We start from the raw sequence: 11,895 nt of genomic DNA, 5'->3' as shown, positions 1-11,895 counted from the left end.
GCGTTCGAGGCACCTTATCTCCCGCCAAATCACCCTCGTGAGGAGTATATATCTCACCAATTGCAGAGAGGTGGATATATATAACGAAAACGACTTCAATTCTTGTGTCACTGGAGCATTTATGCCAATTAAAACATTATATACTGGGCCTTGTGTAGAGACGGTCTCAACTCACGTTGCTCACGGCGGCCATTTTGGTATTTAATTTTTTATTAAAATGCTGTGCATGACTGCACAGCATACATTTTTTATTATGCTGTGCAGTCATGCACTTTTGGTGGACTTGGAGAAAGTTATACATGTAAACACACTATGGTGAGTTGAAGCGTCAACACAAACAGTGGGCTTTCCAACAATTAGGAAGGTTTGTGTCATGTTTGTCCTCCATATTAAAACAAAAAATATATATTTCCCCCCCATCTTTTTCTATTTTCATAAATTTTTGAAAAAGCGCCAAAGCGCTAAAGAGCTGCGGGTTATCGACTCCTGGTATAGGCCAAGGGTCCAAAATGAGTATTGTATTGAAGTGAAAAAGTTGTATTGGGACACCCCTAGCGGACTTTACTTTACTTGAGAATGATGTGAAATACAGTATATGGTCATTTCCAGGAATTAAATTTTTTTTTTTTTTTTTTTTAATTTAATCTGTCAAAGCTCGACACCTCCCCTCAAAAAATGTATATAAATATACCTTGATTTCACCAAAAAGTGGCATGTAACACAGAATATAGCCAAGCATACTTACTGTCTAAAGCTGTAGAGGTCCTAACTCCATTCAGACCATTCTAGTGAGGAAAACATTCGACATGTTTACTTATCTTAAAGCTGCTGTTTGTCACCGGCTCAAAATGCAATGTTTAAAGCAAAAGTGGATTAAAAGAACTGATTGTACAAAAGCATGCATACAATTTGACTGAGCTTGCACATACAAAATCAGCCTCAGAGGAACAATCAACAATTTGTTACGCTGGGATATATTTCATATTAGCTAACATTCGCAGCTAATCTTTGCCAAATTAGCAGACAGCAAACCTAACTAATGTGCGTGTGTGGGTTCAAAAGTTAGCTCATATCACTGACATATAGCAGCTCTACCACATGCCGAATTGAATGTAAAACTTCAGTTGGACTCACCATAACTGGCCCAGTGGTTTCTTTGCTCTGGGGGAAAGAGAGTCGAGTGTGGGGAGGCATGGGCCCCTCAAAGCTTCCTCCCACTGCAGAGAAGGGGGAGGCCGAGGGTACGGAGCACGAGGAGGTGGTGGATGTGGTGAGTGACAATGAGGCCGAGCTGGCCGTCCCTAATGAAGAGGCCGTGAGACTGGGCAGTGCCGCCGAGGAAGAGTGATATGCCGGCTCCGACGAGGAGAGAGGAAGAGGGAGGTCGACCGAGAGAGGGCTCCCCAGCGACTCACTAGAAGAGAAATAAAATCAATTCTCGACATAAACAATCAACATAACATGAATGAAAAGGAGCAGAAAAAACGTATAATATCTGCCCCCTATTTTAAGAGTTACAACATTGGATGTTCAACTCAGAAAAACATTGGATGTTCAACTCAGAAAACTTATAATAATTCTTAAAATCATCAAGTCATCATTAAATGTCCCTGATATGTCAAAAGGCATTAATAAATCATGTTCTTTTCCAATACCTTTATAACGGATAACAGTAGTTCAGTGGGGATATTGCAAATATCAAATTAGATTTACAGCCCCGAAATCTTGTTATTGTTTTCATTTCGATGTTCTGCCCTCCACCGTTTGACCAATTAGAAAGTCTGTGAGTGTGTCACATCCATGTTGCCAGTTACGCACCGCCATCTTCGTCGAGCTACTGCCACTGGTGAAGTTACTAAACATGTCAGACCTTAGTAAATCTAAAAGTTACCATTCTCAACTTATTCATGACAAAGCCAGAAACAAATCGGGGATGCCTTTGAAAGATGGAGACCATTGAAGCCCAAACTTGCTAATGCCTGACTTGATAGGTAAGTCAGGCATTTATGTTTGTGGACGACATGTACCAAGTTATATGGCAATCGGAAACGTTTGAGACAGTAGCCTATAGACCAGGGGTGTCCAAACATTTTCCAGCGAGGGCCACATAGAGAAAAATTGAAGGACGCGAGGGCCACTTTATACTTTTGTAAATGAAAAATACTCAAACCAAAAAAATGTGGGTGAACATATGCTAACATTTGAAAAACATTTCTACATCCTAGCTTTGTGTTATAGATAAAGCAATGAAATCATTCATGATTATTTTAATAATTATTGTATTTGTATTTATGTTAACTATGCTCTAAAGCAGGGGTCACCAACCTTTTTGAAACCAAGAGCTACTTCTTGGGTAGTGATTAATGCGAAGGGCTACCAGTTTGATACACACTTAAATAAATTGCCAGAAATAGCCAATTTGCTCAATTTACCTTTAACTCTATATTATTATTAATAATTAATGATATTTACACTTAATTGAACGGTTTAAAAGAGGAGAAAACACAAAAAAAATGACAATTAAATTTTGAAACATAGTTTATCTTCAATTTCGACTCTTTAAAATTCAAAATTCAACCGAAAAAAAGAAGAGAAAAACTAGCTAATTCGAATCTTTTTGAAAAAATTAAAAAAATTATTTATGGAACATCATTAGTAATTTTTCCTGATTAAGATTAATTTTAGAATTTTGATGACATGTTTTAAATAGGTTAAAATCCAATCTGCACTTTGTTAGAATATATAAAAAATTGGACCGAGCTATATTTCTAACAAAGACAAATCATTATTTCTTCTAGATTTTCCAGAACAAATTTTTTTAAAGAAATTCAAAAGACTTTGAAATAAGATTTAAATTTGATTCTACAGATTTTCTAGATTTGCCAGAATCATTTTTTTCAATTTTAATCATAATAAGTTTGAAGAAATATTTCACAAATATTCTTCGTCGAAAAAACAGAAGCTAAAATGAAGAATTAAATTAAAATGTATTTATTATTCTTTACAATAAAAAAAAATAATTGACTTGAACATTGATTTAAATTGTCAGGAAAGAAGAGGAAGGCATTTAAAAGGTAAAAAGGTATATGTGTTTAAAAATCCTAAAATCATTTTTAAGGTTGTATTTTTTCTCTAAAATTGTCTTTCTGAAAGTTATAAGAAGCAAAGTAAAACAATTAATGAATTTATTTAAACAAGTGAAGACCAAGTCTTTAAAATATTTTCTTGGATTTTCAAATTCTATTTGAGTTTTGTCTCTCTTAGAATTAAAAATGTCGGGCAAAGCGAGACCAGCTTGCTAGTAAATAAATACAATTTAAAAAATAGAGGCAGCTCACTGGTAAGTGCTGCTATTTGAGCTATTTTTAGAACAGGCCAGCGGGCTACTCATCTGGTCCTTACGGGCTACCTGGTGCCCGCGGGCACCGCGTTGGTGACCCCTGCTCTAAAGTAAGCTTGTATTTACTAATATTGCTATTATACCGTCAACTGAAACGCTTTTGAGGGCTTTAGTACACTCAAAAACATATGTCTCACAAGAAATGTGTACACTTTTTCATCATGACAGGACACACCATACCAATATTTTGGTACAGGTACTAAAATTATTGATACTTTTCGGTACTTTTCTACAAAGCCCCTAAAGGGACAAGGACAGGACACACGGAAATCATCAAAGACCTCATACAGTAAGACGCTCAGGTTGTCGGCCATTTTGGGGGGATTTGGTCCCGTTGAATTTTTCATAGTTTTTTGTTCTAATTTGGTTGATTGAGTTTTTTGTTGTAATTCGGGACCTGTTTAGTTTGTCTTTAGATTGTGTCGCGGGCCAATAAAAATCACGCTGCGGGCCGCAAATGGCCCCCGGGCCGCACTTTGGACACCCCTGCTATAGACATACCTTGGTAAAATGTGTCCTCTTTAGTTTTGGGGGTACATTAGGCTGCTAAGAATGTGTAGCCGGATCGAGTCTGCGTTGTGTATTGCGTGTGTTGCTCGGAAGACAAGGGGATCCGGCTACACATGCTCTACTTATTTTCACCAGTATAACCATTGCTAGTGTTGGTTGTAGTTGGTTTTAGTCTTTGTTTTCTGATAGTATTGACATTGCCATTTGGTGTGATATTGTACGCAGGCATGACGCACTTCCCTCCTGAAAACAGCCAAATTCTGTGTCAAATGTGTTGGTTAAAGATTTGTTATTGACAAAACGCTGGTCTATTCAGCTATTATGGTCCCAGCACCTCAACCCCTCGTAAGAGGGAGTGGAAGCTTGAAGTTCCTTGGAGTAGCCCAAAACTTCACAATACTAGTAAGAATACACTACCGTTCAAAAGTTTGGGGTCACATGTAAATGTCCTTATTTTTGAAGGAAAAGCACTGTACTTTTCAATGAAGATAACTTTAAACTAGTCTTAACTTGAAAGAAATACACTCTATACATTGCTAATGTGGTAAATGACTATTCTAGCTGCAAATGTCTGGTTTTTGGTGCAATATCTACACAGGTGTATAGAGGCCCATTTCCAGCAACTATCACTCCAGTGTTCTAATGGTACAATGTGTTTGCTCATTGGCTCAGAAGGCTAATTGATGATTAGAAAACCCTTGTGCAATCATGTTCACACATCTGAAAACACTTTAGCTTGTTACAGAAGCTACAAAACTGACCTTCCTTTGAGCAGATTGAGTTTCTGGAGCATCACATTTGTGGGGTCAATTAAACGCTCAAAATGGCCAGAAAAAGAGAACTTTCATCTGAAACTCGACAGTCTATTCTTGTTCTTAGAAATGAAGGCTCAAACACAAAATTGTTTGGGTGACCCCAAACTTTTGAATGGTAGTGTAGGTAATAATAAGTTTTAATTGCTAAAGTCTTATTTCAGGAAATCTTACAAAGACAATTTTGCTCCTTACAAGCAAAACCAACTAGTACAAGCAAAATAAACTTGAAATGAGCAAAAAACAAGGACAATGTAACAAATCAAAATTGCCTTGGTAAGATTTCTTGAAATAAGAAATTCACAATTAAAACTTATTACAAGCTCTACTTACTAGTATTGTGAAGCTTTGTGTCTAATAACAAACTTATGATGCTCAAAAGTAAAACACATTTTCCTAAAACAAGTTCTTATAACTCATTGAAAAATGACTATTCAGGGGATTGTGACTTGTATTAAGTTTGTTTAGATATTTTGACTATAAATGAGAAATATATACTTGATGAGATTGAGAGTTTTTCCCGTGAAATTTTCATCATTTTTGAAATTTCAATCAATAAATGACAATAGATCCTTCTGTACCTGAGCGGTTTGGAGTACATGCTGGTCTGGCTCTGCGTCCCTGGTCCTGATGCAGGTGGCACCAGGCCAGGTGCCGAAGAGGAATCCCTGGATGGTGCGCTGACAGAGCCGTCCACAACTCCGAACTCAGGCAGAGCGGATTCAGAGCCAAAGTCGAGCGCTCCAAACTGAAGGTTAAGACCGGGGAGATCCGTGGCGCCGGGCATCTCTACTGCCGTGGCGGGGATCTGTCACACACGGACAATGTGTATGGACAAGGCTCTCATTTTCTGTACTGCTTGTTCTCACTAGGGTGGGGGACTTTCCAATTAACTGAACATGCACGTTTTTTTAGATGTGAGAAGAAGCCAAAGGGAAAAGTCACGTACACACAAGGAGAAAATGCTAACCTTACACAGAGATGCTCCTACATGTGCAAATGTGTAGTTCTTCAATAGGGCTGCAACGACTATTCAATCAGAAAAAGGCTTCGAATTATAGTTTGACTGTAGATCTTAAAATTTAGAAAATCCAGACCTAAACTTATGTGAACATTCTAGAGGTGGGAATCTTTGGGCACCTCAGGATTTGATTCCAATTCTTGGGGTGACAATTAGATTCAAAATCGATTTTCGATTCAACACGGTAATATATTTTTTGTTATATAAACAATAATAAAATACAGGTTACAAAAGCTCCTCTTGGCTGCTGACATATGACTTGTACGTGTAGTGTGGGCCTCAAAAATGCATTTCAAAAATTACTTTCTATATGTTATTTACAAAAATTACAGAATGTTAATTAATTGAATAAAAGAAACTAGAGCAACGCCAACCCAATCATAGCTTTACAATAATTAGGATATACATTTACAAAGCAATTGAGAAGGCACACAAACACAATTCTAAAAAAAAAAAGAAAGAAAAATTCATAAAAGCAACAGTATCAAAAATAATAATATAGAAAATTGTTGTTTAATGTTTTAAATAAAAAAATGTGTTACAAAAAAATTAGCTAAAAAATTATGTATAGTTTTAAAATTCATTTAATTTTTCAAATGGATTCCCAAAAATTATGAATCAATTCAGAATCGTAATGAATAAAAATCGCGACTTGGACGTGAATCGGTTTTTTTTAGCACCCCTAATAGCACCAGCTACAAGATGAGAGTGGCGGTGTGTGGTTGTCATGATCTACATTATGTGGCAGCAAACACAGGATTTGTATTCCATTTTATTCATGCACAAGTGTTAAAACTGCAATTTCAATGCTGATGATGTGTAAATTTATCAAAAACAAACAAATAGAAAAATGTTTGTTTTTCAAATATTTTCCCTAAAATACACTTGTTGGCTATGAAATGTTGTATTCCATTACTCGATTAATCAAACAAAATAATCGATAGATTACTCAATTATTAAAATAATTGATAGCTGCAGCCCTATTCCTTAATGTAACTTGTTAAACACATCTGAAACATTCAACTCAGGAACCTTGGATAGGTCAATATTCATAATAACATTGATTTTGATTCAATATTATGTTTTGAGCAATGACAGTTTGAAAGAAAAAAAAACAGCTTTGTTTTATTAGTCAACATAGCAACTTTTTCAAAATGACATTTAACCTTTAAGCTTTTTTATTTCACTTTTGTTATGTTTTTGTTTATTTGAATAGTATTTTTAGAATGTGTAAAACATTAGCTGTGGGCCGCAAATGGCCTCCGGGGCACACTTTTGACACCCCTGCTATAGATAATAAAAAATTAAATGTGATAAATCTACGGATAAAAAGCAGAGCCTGGCGACGCATGCGCGTTTATCATAACTCTCTCTCTCTCTCTGTCTCTGCCCCTCCCTCACCAATGCTGCTGCGAGCACAATTTGTTTTGTTTTTAACCCCTTCTTAACCCCGAACGTACATTGAAAATACACGCAACCCTAACTCAAAATGCCGGACATTCGACTCATTTAAGAAACTCCGCAAAAGAGGACATGTCCGGTGAAAAGAGGACGTATGGTCAGTCTATCCTAGCCCGTTAGCTGCTAGCATGCCGTGTGTTGTGCCTCGGTGTGCATTGTTTACACAACGTGCGTTACGCTACTTAATATGTCCGTGTGGAAACTTGTTCGGTACACCTCCGAAACGAACCGGAACCCCCGTACCGAAACGGTTCAATACAAATACACGTACCGTTACACCCCTATGTTTTAGCGATGCATAATGAACATATGTACCTAAAATGGCGCTCACTAAAGTACAGAATTCTAGCAAGTTTGTACAAAAAATCAAATTAAAATGTCATTCTGGGGGGTGACCAATTCCATTAAAGCCAAAATGATATGGTGGAAATACCAGCACCCCAAAGCCTCTACCTTCGAAGTTGGAGGTATCCTTCGTTTCTGGCCTTTTAGCTGTGCTCGCTGCTGCTGTGGTGTGCCGCAGCCCTGAGCTTCCAGCCCTGCACCTGGGGCTGGATGTTTGGCACCAGCAGCCGCCGTCACCGGGCCCGCTTGTGTCGACGTGCCGCTGTGCTGAGAAGCAGAGGAGACGGATGCAGGGGGCGCTTGTTGTTGCGATTGGGGACTGGGCTGACGAGCCAGAGGCAGTGAGGGGCCCGTGTGCCTCTGAATGAGCTGGCTCAGCACTAGTGAAGGTTCTGGCTGGAGGCCAAACTCACCTACACATATGCCAAAACTCATGAGCATGTACGTAGAAGACACACTGGTCTATTTCTGCCTGACATGAATACTTACGGCTGAACTGTGAGGACAGTGAGGTGGTGTTGGATTCGGGCACCTTCATGTCCCAGCTGGAGGAGGAGGGCGGAGGTACAGGTGCTCCCAGGGCTGGCAGACGACCACTTGAATGGTTTCCTCCCTGGGTGCTGGCGAGAGGGGCCACTTGGGATGATGGCAGAGGACCCAAGCCAGGGCCCTTCAGCTGTTCCAGTATCTGAGCTCCGGCACTTGGCGCGGACCTCTTGGCTTGGCCCAGGTCTCCGAACCCCGCTCCCAGGACTGACGACTGGCACAGAGGATGAGGAAGAAGAAGAAATCTTTCTGATCATCTGCATTAAAAGTTATCACTAAGGGAAGAAGGACATTTGTAATTCTTTTACCAAAGCAGCGTGAGCATAGCTGGTGCCGCTGGTGGTGTTGCGGCTGGGAGGGGGCTGCTGATGTTGCTGCTGGGGCGGCTGGTGGTGGTGAGAGTTAGTGAAGACCAGACTCTGCGGGGAGGAGGAGGAGGCGGGTGCTTCTCTGCCTCCGACCACAGGCTTCTGCAGCAGGGAGGCGAGGTCCAGACTGCAAAACAACAACAATGTATTCAAGTACAACCTCAAATTAGGAAACCTTTTTGTACAAACATTTTGAGCGAGCTACAGAAATTAACAATATTTTTTTGTGCAAACCCATTGTGTGCCTCGAAGTGCAGCCATTTTGTGCCCGGCAGCACAGCCATTGTGGGCAGGCTGATAGCTCTCAGTGCTCATCCATTAGGTGTTTCCAAGACCACTAAATATGCACAGAACCTAAATATTGCAATCAGTAACTGGTAATGGGAACACCCGTATTTCGAAAAACCTCTCAAATATCGCTCTCATGAGGTGGTTTTTCCAGACATATTATAGGTACCATACATACCATACCAACTTTATTTATAACGCCCTTTGTTGAAAAACAAAGTAAACACACAAAAAGCAGAGAAATACAAGCAAAGGACAGACTAAAATATATCATTTAAAACAGAGGTAAAATACATATATATGCACATACAATACAATACAATACAAAGAGTTACAGTAAGTATAGAAATGTGTTGCAAAAGCATGATAGAAACACTTGCAATTACAGGGGGAGTTAATTCTACAGGTAAATAAACGCGCTCAGCTGCTGAGAGTGATGCACAAAGTAATCCAATCCAATCCACTTTATTTATATAGCACATTTAAACAACAAAATGTTCCCAAAGTGCTGCACAACAGTATCAAAAACAATATTCAAATATTATCCTCAGCTCCACCAATGACTGAATAAAAACAAAAAATAAATACATATAAAACCAATATAAAATAAATATGATGAAAAACGATTTTAAAGGGTAAAACAATTAAAACAGTAAATAGAAATCAAAATTTAAAAAAACACAGAGGACAACACAACTCACGTAGTGTTAAAAGCCAAAGATTAAAAGTGGGTCTTAAGACGAGACTTAAAACACTCCACTGTGGGAGCAGTTGGAACATGGAGGGGCAGAATGTTCCAGAGCTTAGGGCCGACCACAGAGAAGGCCCTGTCTCCCCTGGTTTTAAGTCTGGTCTTGGGCACCACGAACTGGAGCTGGCTCTCGGACCTCAGAGCGTGCGCAGGAGTGTAAATTTGGATGAGGTCCGAGATATACTGAGGTGCCAGTCCATGTAAAGCTTTCAAAACAAACAGCAAGGTTTTAAAATCAATTCTAAGATGAACAGGAAGCCAGTGCAAACTCTGAAGAATTGGTGTTATATGCTGGCGTTTCCTGGCCCCTGTTAAAAGTCCTGCTGCCGCGTTCTGGACTAACTGCAACCGGGAGAGAGCTTTTTGGCTAATGCCAGCATAAAGTGCATTGCAGTAGTCCAGGCCACTTGAAATAAAGTAAGACATCTTTCTTCCTGTTTGAAGCGAGAGACAAACAAACGCAAGGCGAACATGTCTGTCACTCAAATGCCGGTGACGACCAAGGAAAAAAAACTTAGCCTCTTGCGGTTATTTACTGCACTAATTAAAACCTTGATGTCCATTCGATTTACATTAATCGTGCAGCCCGAGTTCAAAGTGTACAAACTTTTATCAAAATATGGACTTTTGTAGCGCCTGGAACCCTTTATTCTTGTTTATTCTTTTTTTATGGAGAAATTTGCTTTCACGATAGAAACTTTCATCAAAATATGGACTTTTATCGAGCCTGGAAGCCATCATTCATGTTTATACTGTTTCTAGTTGAGAAATTTGCATCAGTATGCAAACGTTTCTATTTAAGAACAATTACGTTTGTCAATCTAGGTTCCACTGTAATAGTTTTCAAGACAATTAAAATGTGTCATTTCTGTGTTTCATTATTCACCTTTGCCCAGGAGTGATGTGGTTTTCAGCAGGAGGCGCACATGAAGAAGTGAACACTTTGGTCTCCGAGAGCTGCACGAGAAAACAAATACACAAAAGGTCAACGTGCTGTTATAAGTACACACACACACACACAAACATGATCCTTTTAGTTCCATACTTGAAAGGCACAACTCACACTAACATCCTCACTCCAGTCCTCAGATCCGTAGTCTTCAATGGGGTTCTTCCAGTTAGCTAAAGAACAGTTGCAGACATTTGCATCAAAAAAAATTCCGCTTTTTGCATCATGCACACTAGGGTTGTCCCGGTACCGGTACCAAAATGTATTTCGATACTTTTCTAAATAAAAGGGGACCACAAAAAATGGCATTATTGGATTTAATTTAACAAAAAATCTTAGAGTACATTAAACATATGTTTATTATTGTAAATTTTATCCATACATAAAATAGTGAACATACAAGACAACTTGTCTTTTAGTAGTAAGTAAACAAACAAAGACTCCTAATTAGTCTGCTGACGTATGCAGTAACATATTGTGTCATTTATACACCTATTATTTTGTACACATTATAAAGGACAAGTGGTAGAAAATGAATTATTAATCCACTTATTTATTTACTGTTAATATCTGCTTACTTTCTCTTTTAACATGTTCTATCTACACTTCTGTTCAAATTGAATAATCACTTATTCTTCTCTTCTTTGATACTTGACATTAGTTTTGGATGATACCACACATTTAGGTATCGATCCGATATTGGTCATAATTTAAAGGCCTACTGAAAGCCACTACTAGCGACCACGCAGTCTGATAGTTTATATATCAATGATGAAATCTTAACATTGCAACACATGCCAATACGGCCGGGTTAACTTATAAAGTGCCATTTTAAATTTCCTGCGAAACTTCCGGTTGAAAACGTCTATGTATGATGACGTATGCGCGTGACGTCAATCGTTGAAGCGGAAGTATTCGGACACCATTGTATCCAATACAAAAAGCTCTGTTTTCATCGCAAAATTCCACAGTATTCTGGACATCTGTGTTGGTAAATCTTTTGCAATTTGTTTAATGAACAATGAAGACTGCAAAGAAGAAAGCTGTAGGTGGGATCGGTGTATTAGCGGCTGGCTGCAGCAACACAACCAGGAGGACTTTGACTTGGATAGCAGACGCGCTATCCGACGCTAGCCGCCGACCACATCGATCGGGTGAAGTCCAACGGCGCTCCGTCGATCGCTGGAACGCAGGTGAGCATGGGTGTTGATGAGCAGATGAGGGCTGGCTGGCGTAGGTGGATAGCTAATGTTTTTAGCATAGCTCTGTGAGGTCCTATAGCTAAGTTAGCTTCAATGGCGTCGTTAGCAACAGCATTGTTAAGCTTTGCCAGGCTGGAAAGCATTAACCGTGTAGTTACATGTCCATGGTTTAATAGTATTGTTGATTTTCTGTCTATCCTTCCAGTCAGGGGTTTATTTCTTTTGTTTCTATCTGCAGTTAA

General features: G+C 39.0%; 1 protein-coding gene across 6 annotated transcripts in view; it reads right to left on the bottom strand.

The window, feature by feature from the left end:
- The window catches only part of ubap2a (ubiquitin associated protein 2a), a 61,925-nt gene that overhangs the window by 21,335 nt on the left and 28,695 nt on the right, over positions 1 to 11,895 (bottom strand). For all 6 annotated transcript variants that reach the window (XR_009827775.1, XM_062063265.1, XM_062063275.1 and 3 more), the window contains 8 exons: positions 10,566 to 10,624; positions 10,389 to 10,459; positions 8,404 to 8,590; positions 8,039 to 8,309; positions 7,658 to 7,962; positions 5,304 to 5,530; positions 1,135 to 1,414; positions 746 to 785 (listed from right to left, as the gene is read on the bottom strand). Coding sequence is in view for 5 of the 6 variants with exons in the window: in XM_062063265.1 (XP_061919249.1) it covers positions 746 to 785; positions 1,135 to 1,414; positions 5,304 to 5,530; positions 7,658 to 7,962; positions 8,039 to 8,309; positions 8,404 to 8,590; positions 10,389 to 10,459; positions 10,566 to 10,624 (1,440 nt within the window). In the remaining variant the exon portion in view is untranslated. The remainder of the gene's footprint in view (positions 1 to 745; positions 786 to 1,134; positions 1,415 to 5,303; positions 5,531 to 7,657; positions 7,963 to 8,038; positions 8,310 to 8,403; positions 8,591 to 10,388; positions 10,460 to 10,565; positions 10,625 to 11,895) is intronic.

Source organism: Entelurus aequoreus, linkage group LG01 (genome assembly GCF_033978785.1).
Source record: "Entelurus aequoreus isolate RoL-2023_Sb linkage group LG01, RoL_Eaeq_v1.1, whole genome shotgun sequence".
NCBI classification, from domain to species: Eukaryota; Metazoa; Chordata; class Actinopteri; order Syngnathiformes; family Syngnathidae; genus Entelurus; species Entelurus aequoreus.
The sequence above is the reverse complement of the archived record's forward strand: the minus strand, read 5'-3'. Positions and strand labels throughout refer to the sequence as shown.